Source organism: Chiroxiphia lanceolata, chromosome 33 (assembly GCF_009829145.1).
Source record: "Chiroxiphia lanceolata isolate bChiLan1 chromosome 33, bChiLan1.pri, whole genome shotgun sequence".
In the NCBI taxonomy this organism is placed as follows: Eukaryota; Metazoa; Chordata; class Aves; order Passeriformes; family Pipridae; genus Chiroxiphia; species Chiroxiphia lanceolata.
In genome coordinates this window covers 262,868-278,409 of record NC_045669.1, presented here as the reverse complement: position 1 = coordinate 278,409, position 15,542 = coordinate 262,868, and the positions used below count along the sequence as shown (strand labels likewise).

Here is a 15,542-nt window from a genome sequence, read left to right as displayed (position 1 = left end):
TGGGACCCACTTGTGAATTTCGGTACCCATCACTATGCAGTGGGTCTGCATGTCAGGTGAGACAATCTTGTCCCTGCTGCTCCCATCATCTCTACCCTGGGCACGGGGCACTCCACACAGCCCCCATGGGTGTAGGGCAGAGGGCCTTGGCCCCAAGGGATAGCCAAGCAGATTGGAAAAGTCTGCGGGAGGCAGGTGCACAAGAGGAGCCAGTTACAATAGTGCCCACGTCCCATCCTGAACCACTGGAGAAAGACCAGGCCTCTGTCTGGTCAGTGCTGGGAGAGCTTTGCCCACCCTGCTCAGGGTCCATGCTTTTCCCCCTGACAGGGAGATGTGCCGCCAATTGACCTCCTCCCATTCCCCACTGGCAATCCACCTGCTGGAGCTGCTCAGCACTGAGGATCCCCGTTGGGAACTGCCTGCCCTGGAGTTCCTTGTGGAGGTGAGCCCGATGGAGAGAACTACCTGGCCCGGCTGCCTCCCCCTCTCTGCCCTCTCACAGCCGCAGCTGCCCAGGACGGTGCCTGCACCCTGTGCTGCTGCCTGGGCCCAGCCCTGGGTGGTTCTGGGCTCCTGCTGCCTGGGCACCCCGTCACTGCTCACTGCCTTCCAGGTCCTGGACTTCCTGGATGGAAGGAGATGTCACAGCAGTGTCGAGCAGATCCTGTCAAGGCACCTTCAGAGTGAGTGTCCAGAGAGACGTGGCCTGGCTCTCCGAGGCTGCATGGTGCTCTGGATGGATCTGTCAATGGTGAGAAGGGGACACCCGGCTGAAGCCACACGGGCAGCCTGGGGCTGGGGAAGGCAGTCCCTTGCACTTGGATGGGCTTTGGCAGCTGTGGCAGCTGCTCCCAGCTCTCCTACCTCCCTCTGCAGCTGCCCGGACCCTGTGGGACAGCCCTTTGGCCTCTGGGCCCCAGGGCAGCAGTGTGGGGTTGCACCGGCAGAGAGCTGTTGGTGGGGCAGCTGTTCAGGGCTTGACAGCACAGCACTCTGTTCCACACAGGCCAAAAATATCTGCAGCCTGTCCCAACACCTCCTGGAGCTGCTACCTGATGCAGACAGAGAGCTGGTCTTAATGACTCTCTCTGTGTTTGTGACTGTGCTCCGGGATGAAGATATTCGGGCATTCATCTGCACTGCCCCCAAGCTGGCTGAGGTGCTCCGGTCACTCTTTGACAACGTAAGGCTCTGTGCCCTCCACCTCCAGGCACTGAGTGCTGCCATGAAACTGTGCCCTGTGGATGTTCAGGCCTGTGCCTATTCCTGGTGGTCCTGGAGCATCCAGTTCTGAGGTCTTTTTCTCCTCTTTTGCCCCAGGACAACACCCATGTGCAGCTGCTCTCTATTCGCCTCTTCCGAGAGCTGATGGAGGTGCTGGCGGGAGAGGGAACACAGATCTTGGAGGCACAGGTGCACCAGAGCCTGGTCCCGCTGCTCATCCACTGGCATGATGAGCACCAGTGCGTGGCTGAGGTGAGCACTCGTGGGTTCTGGTGTCCCTGTGCACGGGGCTGGGCTGCCTCCTGCCCTGGGGCCTCAAGGGCTCCAACCTCCTGCTGGCCTTGGCTCAGGGACGCAGGGGCTGTGCCCTGGGCTGTGGCGCCATGTCCCGCTCTCTGCTGCTCTGCAGGCCACTCGGGAAGCGCTGCTCTGGGCTGCAAGGTTCCTCAAGAGAAGGGACCTGGAGAAGCTGCTGAGGAGAGAGCAGTACTTCGAGTTCTGTGATTGCCTGGTAAGGATGACTCCAAAGGCCCAGGTCTGGCTGGACAAGCCCCCAGCCCCCAATGCCCAGTGTGAGGGGCTGGCCCTGTGCCCCTGCCACTACTGCAGCCACAGACACCCCCCTGTTCTCTGCAGATGGACAAGGACGTGAGCCAAAGGGCCGAGCACCTGCACCAGGCCCTGCTGTGGCAGTAAATCTGCATTATATGGGAAATCTGTTGTTTAAATGTGTCTTAAAATGGCTTTTGGTGGTCTTTGCAAACACATGCTTCTTCTTCCCAACACCCCTCACGGTAACGTTATCCATGCAGGAATGTCCTGGGAAGGTGTCCTGAGGTGTTTCCCATTGGCCTTTGTTAACCCCTTCCTGTGATTGGGTGTTCCTGTAAGCCCCTTGAGACTTCTAACTGGTTACTCTGTAAATCCTCCTGAACCCTATAAATGTAACATCCCCAACAATAAACTCTCTCTTGCCTCCTCTCCACACCCGGTGTGCTGTCTCTGTACCTGCCATGGGAACACGTGTGTGGGGGGAGGGGAGGGCACCTCTACCCTCCAGCCTCAGGGACAGAAGAAAACCATGAGAAAACCCCTGGAGTTCCCTTTCCCCATCCTTCAAGACGTCGCAATGGTTATTGAGATGGAAACGGAACCAGAACTGGACCGCCCCACGTCGTGGGTGGGGAAAGGGATCCAGGTCCTGCCCTACCTGCAGAGCCCACAGTAGCCCCTGCGAGAGGTGGCCGTCAGGTTCATGGGTGAGCCACAAACCTGCGGTCCCTCCCTGCCCGCTGCAACTCGGCCCCAGCCGCGGCTGCTCCAGCGGCACCCGGATGCGGCCCAGGGACGTGCTGGGGAGCCCCGAGTGCCCTGGAGGCTGCTCCCACCCTCTGCCAGCCCCTCTCCCTCCCCTCCCCTCCCCTCCCCTCCCCTCCCCTCCCCTCCCCTCCCCTCCCCTCCCCTCCCCTCCCCTCCCCTCCCCTCCCCTCCCCTCCCCTCCCCTCCCCTCCCCTCCCCTCCCCTCCCCTCCCCTCCCCTCCCCTCCCCTCCCCTCCCCTCCCCTCCCCTCCCCTCCCCTCCCCTCCCCTCCCCTCCCCTCCCCTCCCCTCCCCTCCGCTCCCCTCCTCTCCCCTCCTCTCCCCTCCCGTCCCCAAACTTTCTCTTCCCTCCCCTTCCCAAACCTTCCCTTCCCTTTCCAATCCTTCCCTTTCCAATCCTCCCCTCCCCTCCCCTCCCCTCCCTTCCCCTCCCCCAACCTTCTCTTCCCTCCCCTTCCCAAACCTTCCCTTCCCTTTCCAATCCTTCTCTTCCCTCCCCTACCCAAAACTTCCCTTCCCTTTCCAATCCTTCCCTTTCCAATCCTCCCCTCCCCTCCCCTCCCCTCCCCTCCCCTCCCCTCCCCTCCCCTCCCCTCCCCTCCCCTCCCCTCCCCTTCCAAAACCTTCCCAAACCTTCCCTCCCCTCCCCCTCCCAAACCTTCCCTTCCCAAACCTTCTCTTCCCTCCCCTCCCCTTCCGTGCTCCTGCCTACACTTCATCCCTCCCTTTCCCATTACCATAAGAAGCTTCATCCCTCCCCTTCCCTTTAGAATAATAAACATCAACTTTCTCCCCCTGACCTGCATCTTTGTGGAACTCAATCATCACAAACCTCAGCCCTGCAGCTCACGGACCCTCTCCTGCCTTGTTTTTGCCCCTTGCCCCGTGGGTACACACAAACAGGGACAAGGCTGCCTTTGTCCCTGTGGCTCTGGGACACATTTGAAACTGCTTTAGCACAAATCCCACCAGCACTTTCTCTCCAGTGCCACAGGGAGCCTGGCAAGTTGGGCACGAACCCACTAAGCATACCCCCACCAACTCTGCTCTGCCTCAGGCAACACCTCAGCTCAGCCATTGCAGCTGGGCTGGGGCCCTTCTGTCCACACTCAGTCGCAGCACTGACTGTCTCAGAGACAACACCTTCAGGACATCAACACCAAGCCTACCCACAGGGTACCTGAGTACTCCCGAACAACAAAAAAAATACCACCAATCTGCTCTACACCCATTCATCAACCCCTGCAAGCACCCCAAAGCACAAGCATCACACCTCAGCCACAGACCCTGACTGACAGCAGAAAGCACCAACCATCTCCTTGCCATAGGATCAGGATGTTGATCTGTTCTCTACACACTCAGCTCTCCTTCCTCCTCACCTGATTTTATTGTGCTCCTTACCTGACTGCACACACTGAGCTTCTTGGCCTCCAAATGTTTATTACCATCTTGACCTCAAAAATTCTCATCTCCTCTGCACCTTCTCTACTCAGAAGAAATGTGGGGGTTTTTTCGGTTCATCTTTGTTTTTTTTTCCCCTGACTCTTACAAGCAAACTACTGTTTGGATCGATGGAATCATTTGCTCCTCCTTTACCGTCTCGGAAACAAAGGCACAACTTTAGAGTCTGTAGTCTTTCTCTCGCTCACCGGCACGACTAAGGAGAGGACAAGCCCCTGCTCTGCCAGTCCCCTTCTGGAACCTTCATTCATTGCGAGAGGAGCCCGGTTCGGCTTCTCCCCCAGAACAAGAGGCTTCAAAACTGTTGCTGGGGCCGGTTGAGCACAGGAGGTGCTGCAAGGGCAAGGTGCAGTTGGCCACCAAGTCACCGTAGTCGACGGGGACGTCGTGGAAGACGGAGAGCTGGGTTGCCTGGGCTGGACTGGGCCAGGCTGGGCTGGGCTGGGCTGGGCTGGGTTGGGTTCGGGCACACCTGGGCGGGGGACGGTGCCAGGCGGGGAGGAGCCGCGGGGACGGACCCGGGCTGGGGACGGGCGGGCGCTCGGTTCGGTTAGCTCCCGTCCCGCCCTGCTTTAGCCCAGGCCCGGCCGGCAGGAGCTGGGAGCTACCGCCGGGAGAAGTCACTGCCCAGCACCGAGAAGCGCGGCGGGGACAGGCAACCGCTGACAAGGTCGGGACAAACCTCCGCCCCGCCCACCGGGCTCCAAACCCGCCGCTCCGCAGCTCCCGGCGACGGCTGAGCCTACCCCTGTTCCGACCTGTGGCATCTCGGCGCCTGCACGGCCAGAGTGGTGACCCAGGGCAGTGCTGCCCCAGCCGCCTGCACGGAGGAGCACATCGGGATGGGTTGGTTCGGTCTCTGAAAACTTTATGGGAACAGCTCTGCCGGTTGGGCATTAATCGCAGCTGATTAAGGGTTTTGGCACTCGGTGTGCAGGCTTTGCTTTGGGGTGCGTTTCTTGGGGGCTTTGATGGCACCTAATAAAGTTGGAATGAAGAGAGATGGAATTGCTTTGCAAAGTTCAGATCAAAAAGGGGTGAACTGGGTAGGGAACAAGGAAGTCCTGCTTTCCCTGTGGTGCTGTTTGGCTGACATCGTCCCAGTGAGGTTGTACTGCCTAAGATGTGGTCCTTTGAACGACCCCACTGCAGCTGGATGGTGCCGAGGTTGGCATCTGCCGAGGTAGATCGGAAGATCTGGTCTTTAGGAATGGGGCATACAGGGGGTCCCTGAGTCACTCCAGGACCACTCTGCAGGATAAGGCAGGAGTGGGGAAGTGGGGAGACAGGGAGATTTGGGGGTCAGGGTGGTCCCAGGGTCAAGGAAAGGGAGAAACAGGGAGAGTTGTGAGAACTGGGAAGGGGCTCCAGGGGGTCTTGGGGTCAAAAAAAAGGGGGTCTGGGGGTGAGGTGAGGTGGGATGGCCAGGAATGGGGTTCAGGGGTCCCCAGGGTGAAGGAAACAGGGGGATGGAGGGACTGGAAGAGGTGGGATGGTGAGGAAAGTGGGGGCAGGGGGGTCCTGGAGTCAAAGAAAGAGGGGTGTGGGGTCTGGAAAACTGGGACTGGCCAGGCAGGGGGGCCCCAGGTCCGGAGGAGCAGGAAGAGGAGGAGGAACAGGCGGTGGGGGTTACTGAGACCCCCGGAGTGGGGAGAGCGGAGAGGGACCATCCCGGCACCGCGGGACCCCCGTCAGCCTGGAAGGAGGGGGGAACCTGGAGAGAGGGGAGGGTTGGGAGTGCAGGAACCCTGAACTGGGGCCCTGGAGAGGGGGTTCCCTTGGGAGCCCTGGGACACTGAAGTGGGGAGCCCAGTGTGGGGTCTGGAAAACTGGGACTGGCCAGGCAGGGGGGGCTGAACCTTGGTGTTTAGGAGGTTTTTATGGACACAAGGTGCTTGGTGACTTCTAGAGATTGACTTGAGCAGGAGGAACCCCCAACCCTCTTTGCCACCCTCCCCCTAAACCTTGCCCTCGTCCCCATTCCTCATCCCCACTTGGCTCCCGGCAGCCCACCGGTGGCTTCTTGCCCTTCCTGCTACTGGGAGCTCCACGCAGGGCCATGCCGTGGCTTCTGAGCAAGAAGCGACGGCAGTCGCCCTCCAGCAGCCCCAGTGGGCAGCCCTGGGCTGCCACCAGCTCCAGCAGTGCCTCCCAGCTCCGGGAGCAGGGGCTGGCCAGGCTGCACCACGCGGCCGCCCGCGGTGACCTGGGCTGGCTGAGGCGCTGGCACTGGTACGTGAAGGTAGTCGGCATCGACAGGCCAGACCAGGAGATGCAGTGAGTTCTGGGCCACGCTGATGGCACACCTTGGCTGCTCCTGAGCCAAGCTGCAGTAGTCCTCGGCAGCCCTCTCTTAGGGACAAGGCTTGAAAAGTGACATTTGCCCTGTCAGCTGGGAGAGGGAACTCTTGAGCTTTTCACTGCTCAGAGCTGCCGACCGGGCTCCAGTGCTGTTGCAAACGTGTCTTGCCCACCTGCCGCTTGGCCGTGGTCTCTCTGCAGGGCTGTTGTGCAACTGCTCAGCCCTCACCTGTTCTCTTCTGCCCTCTGGCTGATCAGGGTAGGGTTGCAGCAGCAGCAGCAGCAGCAGCAGGAGCAGAGTCCGGGTAGGCTCCCCAGGGTGCTGGGTAGAGACACAGCTTGGGCTCGTCCTTTGTCTGTCTGGGTTAAGAGTGTCTGTTTAATTTTTAGGACACCTCTGCATCTGGCTTCAGCCAATGGCCATGCAGATGTCGTGAGATATCTGCTAAGAAAGAACAGTCAGCCCAACCTCGCCGACAACTTCAAGAGAACGGCCCTGATGAAGGTGTGTGGAATGCCTTCTGAGCTTGGAGGTGGGGCTTAGTGCTGGTGTGTTAAAGGGGAGGTGTCTGGCAGGATTCCTTGCAGGGTAGGACCATAGAAACACGCCTATTGCAATGGGCACGGCATAGCCTCTGTTAGCTCATCTTTGAAGATGGTCTTCTATGCCAGCACTCAGGAGCTGAGGGCGTTGTGACAGAGGGGGATGGAAAAGTTGGAAGTCTTTCCCTTTTGGTGTGTTGTTGCCAGGCAGTCCAGCAGGAGCAGGAGGAATGTGCTGCTGTTCTGCTGGAACACGGTGCCGACCCCAATCTGGCAGACGCTGACGGCAACACTGCCCTTCACCTGGCTGTCCTCTCTAAAAACACAGCTGTAGCAGGGCTGTTACTGGAGCATCATGCCAAGAGTGATGCTCAGAACCAGGTAACCTTGGCATGTGGCTGAAGCTGTTCTTTCCAACAGCTGTAGAGTTTGTCTGTGTCTTTCTAATGGGGATTCTTTCTCCTTTTAGTGGGGATTTACCCCCTTCCAACTTGCAGCCTTGCAACAGCATGAGGAGATTCTGGAGTGCCTTGTGAACAAAGCAGCTGACAGGTCTGCTCAAGGCCAGGGGGAAAGGTGAGGGCTTTGTCAAAACAGCACCCGGGTGTTCTGGGTAGTCTGCAAGTGTGACCCAGAAGAGAGACGTGGCAATGAACTGGAAAAAAGAAGGAGGAGCCCCGTGGAAGCAGTTCCCCGTGGGACTGGTAAATGCAGGTCTGCACTTGGCTGCTCTCGTACCTCAGGGGTTCTCGTCCTTTGCCCACTGAGGTCTGCAAGAAAGTCTCGTCTGTGGTGCCCTCCCCCCACACAGAGCCAGAGCCACGGGGAAACTTGCCAGTAGCTCAGCAGTGTGGCTGCTCTGAGGGCCTTGGGGTTTTAAGGCACAACAGAGTTTGTGCGTTAAGTGCTCTGAAGGGAAGTGTTGGGGGAAAGAGAAGCAACACTGTCCCAGGGGACATGAGGGGCTCCGAGCACAGAAGAAGAAAACTTCCTACCATGGAGATGGTCAGGGGGTCGAAGGGCTTGCCCTGGGAGTTTGTGCAGCTGCATCTGGGGGGACTTTGAAGAGCAGTGCAAGAAGCCCTGAACAGCATGGCCTGAGCTGGTAGTTGAGGCTGCTTTAGGGAGGCCCCTTGTAAGAGAAATTCTCCAATGCTTCCATGGACTTGGCTTTGCTTTCCCGGAGCTTGTAGGAAAGGGGGGAAGAGCTGTTTTGGGAGCCAACAGGGGAAAACTGATGCAGGATCAGACATGTTTCCGATGAAATTTTGCATGCTTTAGGAGTACTCTTGTGGTTCCTGGCAGCCATGAGGCTCACCTGGAGGAAGATAATCTACCCTTGCAGGAGGAGCTGGACAGGGCTGACGCGGAGGTATGGAAAGCCTGTCCCCACAGGGAGAAACCTGGGGGTGCCTGTTGCTTCCTATCCATCCTGAAAACAGACAAAACAGTGTTCATTGTGTTCATTGGGGAGTAGAAGTGAAGCTTTGAAGGGACTTGAATGGATTGCAGTTCTTTGGGCAGAGGGGATGCACACAGACATGCAGCACCTGAGTTCTTCAACAGCAGCTGGCTCCTCTCTGGAAAAGCTCCCCTGACAACTGTGCATTCTTCCCATGATTTTACAGCTGCAGGAGGAGGAAGAAAAGCATCTTCTGTCTGAGCATTGTGTTCCTGACTTGAAGACTGCCTTGGATGCCAAGAAAAGAGAGGCAATAACTTCTTCCCAGGAACTTCAGGACCTCCTGTTGGCATCTTGCGAGACCAATCCGACTGTAAACCAACTGGAAGAAGATGCACAAGAGTAAGAGAGTAACCCAGTGAAGCGAGGGGTCTGTGGCTTTGGGGGATTGGGTGGAAACAGGGGGAGAGTCAGTGGGATTTTGAAGGACACTTCTACTGTGGCTTCTGTTCCTTAGCACAGTTTGTCTGGCATTGGATTTTCTGGGAATAAGACCTGTATTTCTTCTTAAGCTTTGCAAGTGAGAACAGCAGATTGGAAGCCACAGTCCAGCAGCCAAGCGATGGCGTTGAAGCCCTTCCGAGAGCCCTGCAAGCCTCTGCCTCAGTAAGCTGGTCCTAATTTGCCTTTTTGTGACTCTTGAGTCTAGTTGCCTATTTCTGTGGGGAGATTGTCAGATGAAGTTTTCCTGGAGAGCCTGGGGAGCTCAGTTTCTGCCTTCTCCTCAACTGCCCACTCTGCTTGGGAAGTGTGAACAACTGGAGAAGAGCAAATGTCAGCTGCAATAAGAGGTGACAAAACTCCACCATCATTTGGAGACTTTGGTGCTGGATGGCAGCCAAAGAGAACAGTGTAAAAGAGAGGAGGAAGAAGGAGCTGACCAGGAAAGAAGTCCAAAGCTACAAAACGTCAACCTCGTTTTGCAAATAAGTGAATTTCTCCCCAGTGTCCACAGGCTCTTCATTAGTAATTTTGAAGAAGAGTGCTAATTTGGGCTTCTTTGCCAGTGAAAAGAATTCTTTGCCCTGGTAGCTCCTGGGTTGTGCCTTGATTGCTGCTGAGAGTGAGGAGGCACAGCCGCCTCTCTGAGTAAGGCTGGGCCCTTGGAACTGGGTGTGTGCAATTTTGTGCTGGGCAGAGCTCTCTTTTTCTTGTGGTGGTTGAAGGTGCACTGTCTCCTTCAGGCACAGGCAGCCCACCAGGCCCCACTAGGACAAACCAGAGAGAGTCATTGTGATTCCGTGAGAATCCAGTTGGAAGAAAGGATTAGAAACCTGGAAAGTGAATTGGAGAGGATCAAAAACAGCCAACAAGAGAGTGCTTCTCATAAAGAAGCAACGCAGGGAGAAATGGGGATGTACAAAGAGCTGTATGTGGAGGAAGTGAAAACCAGAAGATGCCTTGCCAAGAAACTGGAAAGGTAAGTCCATGCTTGTTTGGAGTGGTAATAAGAGAGTCCTTCTTCTACCTGCATTTTCCTTGGAAATTCATCTTCTACATCTGGCCAACATTATTGCCCTCCATTGGCCAACAGTGTCTGGTGGAGTTGCCAAGGCACTCTCCTTGATATTTGAAAAGTCGTGGCAGTCAGGGGAAGTCCCAGGTGAGGGGAAAAAGGGAAACCCACTGTGCCCATCTTTGAAAGGGGTAGAAAGGAGGGCCCTGGGAACTGCCAATCTGTCAACCTGCCCTCTGTGCCTGGGAAGGTGATGGAAAAGATCCTTCTAGAAGCTCTGTCAAGGCACGGGGATGACAGGGAGGTGATTGGAAGCAGTAGCACAGCTTCGCCAAGGGCAAGTCCTGCTTCACTGACCTGGTGGCCTTCTAAGATGGAGTGACTGCCTCAGTGGACAAGGGCTACCCATGTCATTTCCCTGTCATTCTGGAAAGCCTTTGACACAGTCCCCCACAACATCCTTCTCTCCAAAGTGCAGAGAGATGGATTGGATGCATGGACTGTTTGATGGATAAGAAATTGGGTGAACAGTCCCATGCAGAGGTGGTGATCAATGGCTCAGAGTGTTGAGGGCCATCAGTGCCAAGTGGTGTCCCTCAGGGGTCTGGATTGGGCCCAGCGTTCTTTAATCTCTTCACTAATGATCCAGAGGAAGGGATGGAGTGCACCCTGAGCAAATTTGCAGCTGACACTGAGCTGAGGGGTGTGTTTGACACAGCTGATGCCATCCAGAGGGCCCTGGACAAGCTGGAGAAGTGGGCCCATGGCAATCTGCTGATGGTTTACAAAGAGCCAGTGCAAGATGCTGGCCGTGGCTGAGGGCAGCGCCTGTATCAGTGCAGGATGGGGGATGAAGAGGGGCAGAACAGCCCTAACGAGAAGCACTTGGGCTGGAGGAGAGGCCGGACATGAGCCGGCGATGTGCGCTCGCAGCCCAGAAAGCCAATTGTGTCCTGGACTGCGTCCAAGGCAGCGTGGCCAGCGGGTGGAGGGAGGGCATTCTACCTCTCTGCTCTACCCTTGGGAGAGCCCAGCTGGAGTGCTGCCTCCAACTCTGGGCTCCTCAGCACAGCAAGGACTTCCAGTTGTTGGACTGAGTCCAGAGGAGGCCACCAAGGTGCTCAGAAAGATGGAACAGCTCTGGTAGGAAGAAAGGCTGGGTCAACTGCAACACTTCAGCCTGGAAAAGAGAAGGCTTTGCGGTTCTCTCATTCCTTCTCCACTTTTCACTCGGATCCGTTGCTGAAGAGGCATCTGTCAGAGTCACGCTTGGGTTTGAAGGCATCCCTGTAGAATGGCTTCCTGCCTTTGCAGTGATTCCTCTGGAGTCCAAAAGCTTGGAGCATTTTTGCATGAGGAACTCCAAAAGGCTGGGAAGTTGAGGAATCCTATGACAAATGATGGGAAAGCTGTTCTTGCTGGAAAAGAAAAGCCTGGTTGCACTTTGTGTCTAGTCCTGAGCCAGCAGATGATGAATAAAGTCTCCCAGGGCAGCCCATTTTGGGGTTTGCCCAGAATTCATTAGCTTTACACCATGCTGAGTTCTTTTTTTCCTTTCTGTCTTCAGGTTGCTGAACTTTCCCAGCAGTTGGACAGGGAACGTGAACAGTGCACAGAGCTGGAGGTCAAAAATCAGGCTTTGCAAGAAGAGCTGTCTACCCTGCGTGGGAAGTGCGAGAACCTGACGATGGACAAATGCCAGCTGCAAGAAGAACTGGTAAAACTCCAGCATCATTTGGAGACCAACGTGGTGGATCGCAGCCAACTAGAACAGTGTAAAAGAGAGGTGGAAGAACAAGCAGACCAGGAAATAAGACAAAAACTCCAAGAAGTCAATGAGTTTTTGCAAGTAAGTGAATTTCTCCCCAGTGTCCACAGGTGCTACGTAAACTTCTCTTGTGGCCATGGTGTTTGGTCTTTTTCTTTTGCTCCTGTATTCTGTGGGTTAACTTCTGTCCTTGCTGAAGGCGGTGGCACAAGGCAATCTGGTTGGGCAGGAGTGCTGTCATGGGTGTGGAATGTGCTGGCAGGTCCCTGAATCCAAAGGTTGCCCAAGGCAGATTCCCACTTCGCAGTGCTTGGGGGGATGTCTGTGTGCTGCTCTACTTCTCACTGCTCATCCTTGAATGGGTTTGGCAACTTGCAGCTGTCATGGCCAGACCTACAGGTGTTGTTTTGTCCTTGTAAGGGGTGAAAGTGCTCAGAAAAGGAGTCACTGAAATTACAGGGGTGGGTGAGGGGGTGGAGGTGGGGGATACTCTTCTTGTCTTTGAAGAATCCATTTGGACATGCCCTGTCCTACAGACCCAGTGTCTCTTCATTAGTAGGCCCTGTCCTACAGACCCAGTGTCTCTTCATTAGTAGCTTTGAAGAAGAGTGCTAATCTGGGTTTCTTTCCCAATGAAAAGAATTCTCTGCCCTGGTAGCTCCTGGGTTGTGCCTTGATTGCTGTTGGGAGTGAGGAGGCACAGCTGCCTCTCTGAGTAAGGCTGGGCCCTTGGAACTTGTGCTGGGCAGAGCTCTCTTTTTCTTGTGGTGGTTGAAGGTGCACTGTCTCCTTCAGGTACAGGCAGCCTACCAGGACACATTAGAAGAAATCAGAACCAGTCATGTGGACTCCCTGAAAAAACAGTTAGAAGACAGAATTAGAGATCTGGAACGTGCACTGGGAAGGAGAAAAAGCAACCAACCAGAAAGACCTTTTCAGAAAGAATCCACCCAGGCAGAAGTGGACAAGTACAAAGAGCTGTATCTGGTGGAAGCCAAAACCAGAAAAAACCTCACCAAGAAACTGGAAAGGTAAGTCCATGCTTTTTTGGACTGCTAAGAACAGACTCCTTTTTCCTCCTGCATTTTCCTTGGAAATCCCTTTTCTACATCTGGCCAGTGTCAGGTGTGAAAGCAGAACGTAGCATATTTGTGGGGAAAGTTCCTTCAGACCCTTCCCTTCCTCAGACCTGTCTTCCTTTCTCTTTAGAGTTCCAGCAGTAACCCCACAGCAGCACCGCTATGGCATTATTGGTGTCTTTTCAAGTTGAGGTTCTTTTAGCAGGCAGTCTTTTTGCCAGTCTCTGCTCTCCTCATCCCGTGGGTGACAGAAAAGATGAATCTTGTGCCCTTTCCTGTTTGACTAAGGAGAGGCCTCTGGGAGAACAGAGTTGGATTCTGTGAATCCAAAATAAGGCAGCTCTTTCTTAGCTTCTGTTTTGGCAGCGGGTCTGAGGGTTGAGCTTTCCTTGAGAAGGCCAGGGTAGCCCAGAGTTCTTCTGGAGGTGACACTGGCTGTTCCTTGCACTTGGTGTGATTTCTTAGGAACAGGCCCTGTGAACAAACTCAGATCAAAGGATGTGCTGGTTTTGGACGCTCTTCATGCCCTTGGCTTTTAGAAGTCGAGTAGTAGCCAAGGCTGTGGAGGGTAACTTTGCGAAAGCCTTCCTGCCAAAGATGACTCTGTGTGTGCTTGTGAATGTTTCAGAGCTAATGAGAGACTTGCAGAGGCCAACACCAAGCTCTTTTTGGAGCGCCACAGAAGCAAATCTGCAGTCCCAAGCAGTGCTGTCAGCGGACACCTGGTTGCAAGTCCACTTCTGGATTCACCTGGCCTGGGACATCTTGGCATCAGTTTGGGACTGAGCAGAAGTCTGGGTCTCAGAACAGCACCCAGACACCTGTGGTAAAGCCCAAGACTTCTGCTCATCAGGTTGGTACAGATTTTCCAGAGTGGTCAAAGACCAAAAAAGATTGAAATGGAAGTAATGAGCTGTGGAACTCCATTCTTTGACAAGAGAAACTGTGGGAAAGAGCACTGTGGCACAGGAACCTCCCACCTAAGTTCTATCCTAAATTTACCCGTAGTAATCTTCTGTAGTCTATGGGGTTTGGCAGGAAGCCAACTCCAACCGGCTACAGATTGTTTTGGTGTCAGAAGTGGGATTGTTTTGGTTCCTTTGGTTTTCTTGTGGGAACATTGTCTGGGAAAGGTGCCAAGAGTAGGTTTGTTTTGTCAACAACCAACATTGTTTTGGGACACTCCCAGGAGAACTGCCAAGAATGATTCTGTTTATCTAAACATAGCTTTGTTTAGGAACAAGGAGAAAGAAAAATAATAACAATGGTCTTTTTACTAATTTTTTTCCTGATTCTTGCTGTTTTTGTGCCAGTGACCAGCCAGGGCTCCTGGTCTCTCTCCAACTGCATTTAGTGGATGTTGGGATCCTGAAGACGGCTCAGGTGGGTACCAGGAGTTCTGCCTGAGTCGGGTCCTCCCCTCACATGGCCATGACACTCCCGGCCATCCCAGTCTGCCCCAATATACCCCAGTGCACCTTCCCCAAGGATCCCATTTCTTCCCCCAGGCTCCCAATACATCCCACTGCACCCAGTGTGTCTCTGAGCCTGCCTTTGTCCCCAGTCCCCTGTGTGGTGGAGACGGTGGTGGGTCCTCTTGGTGAGATGTGGCTGCATCCCTGGATGTCTGAGGTGAGCAGTGCCTGCAGGGAGAGGGGTCAGGACAAGGCCCCTCTCATGTTGCGGTGGACTTTGGGGGTGACATTTTGGGCTCTGTCTTTCAGGACTGGTGGTGACACCTGTGTCCTGTCCCCCTCCAGCACCATGAGAAGATGATCATCCCTGGAAGAACCCCCTGATTTCCCTCCGAGCCCAGGGGCATTTCCCCTGAATGATCAATAAATCCCTTCAGCAAAGCCACTCTGCTTGATCTTGTGTGTGCGTTCCCATCTCCGTGTGTGTGTTCCCATCTCCGTGTGTGTGTTCCCATCTCCATGTGTGTGTTCCCATCTCCATGTGTGTGTTCCCATCTCCATGTGTGTGTTCCCATCTCCATGTGTGTGTTCCCATCTCCGTGTGTGTGTTCCCATCTCCGTGTGTGTGTTCCCATCTCTGTGTGTGTGTTCCCATTTCCATGTGTGTGTTCCCATCTCCATGTGTGTGTTCCCATCTCCGTGTGTGTGTTCCCATCTCCGTGTGTGTGTTCCCATCTCCATGTGTGTGTTCCCATCTCCGTGTGTGTGTTCCCATAGAATCATGGAATCAGCTGGGTTGGAAGGGACCTCAGTGATCATCAAGTCCAACCCCTGATCCACTACCGCTGTGGTTACTAGACCATGGCCCTAAGTGCCACATCCAGTCTCAAAAACCTCCAGGGACGGAGAATCCACCACTTCCCTGGGCAGCCCATTCCAATGGCTGATTGCCCTCTTTGTAAAGAAATTCTTTATAATATCCAACCTAAACCTCCCCTGGCACAGCTGAAGACCGAGCCCTCTTGTTTTGCTGATGGTTGCCTGGGAAAAGAGACCCACCCCCACCTGGCTACAACCTCCTGTCAGGGAGTTGTAGAGAGTGAGGAGGTCTCCCCTGAGCCTCCTCTTCTCCAGGCTGAACAGCCCCAGCTCCCTCAGCCTCTCCTCATAGGACTTGTGCTTGAGTCCCTATCCCAGCCTCGTTGCTCTCCTCTGGACCTGCTCCAGCCCCTCAATGTCCTTCCTGATCTGAGGGGCCCAGAACTGGACACAGCACTCCAGCTGTGACCTCACCAGCGCTGAGTCCAGGGGAAGAATCACTTCCTTGGACCTGCTGACCATGCTGTTCTTGATACAGGCCAGGATGCCATTGGCCTTCTTGGCCACCTGGGCACACTCTGGCTCTTGTTCAGCTTCCTGTCAATCTAAACCTCCAGGTCCCTCTCTGTCTGGCTGCTCTCCAGCCCCTCTGTCCCCAGCCTGGAGCTGCAGGGGGTTGTTGTGGCCAAAGG

The 15,542-nt window shown here is 55.1% G+C and overlaps 1 protein-coding gene and 1 long non-coding RNA gene across 2 annotated transcripts; both read left to right on the top strand.

Moving 5' to 3' along the window:
- The first annotated feature begins 361 nt into the window (after window positions 1–361).
- Window positions 362–1,052, top strand: LOC116779950. Its single transcript, XR_004354261.1, has 3 exons — window positions 362–445; window positions 617–754; window positions 1,010–1,052. It is a non-coding gene; the product is annotated as an uncharacterized LOC116779950 (long non-coding RNA).
- Window positions 1,053–6,064: 5,012 nt separating this feature from the next.
- Window positions 6,065–13,707, top strand: LOC116779929 (ankyrin repeat domain-containing protein 26-like). Its single transcript, XM_032674441.1, has 11 exons — window positions 6,065–6,284; window positions 6,699–6,813; window positions 7,059–7,232; window positions 7,321–7,427; window positions 8,157–8,223; window positions 8,480–8,596; window positions 8,636–8,655; window positions 8,826–8,919; window positions 11,337–11,618; window positions 12,333–12,568; window positions 13,245–13,707. The coding sequence occupies exons 1-11, from the start codon at window positions 6,067–6,069 to the stop codon at window positions 13,444–13,446; spliced, it is 1,632 nt and encodes a 543-aa protein (XP_032530332.1). The 5' UTR covers window positions 6,065–6,066; the 3' UTR covers window positions 13,447–13,707.
- The last annotated feature ends 1,835 nt before the right edge of the window (window positions 13,708–15,542 follow it).

Coding starts and splice junctions, on each gene's coding strand:
- LOC116779929 (XM_032674441.1), top strand. CDS start 6,067: ATGCCGTGGCTTCTGAGCAAGAAGCGACGGCAGTCGCCCTCCAGCAGC. Junction 7,233..7,320: donor AGAGTGATGCTCAGAACCAG/GTAACCTTGGCA, acceptor TTCTCCTTTTAG/TGGGGATTTACCCCCTTCCA. Junction 11,619..12,332: donor AAGTCAATGAGTTTTTGCAA/GTAAGTGAATTT, acceptor TGTCTCCTTCAG/GTACAGGCAGCCTACCAGGA.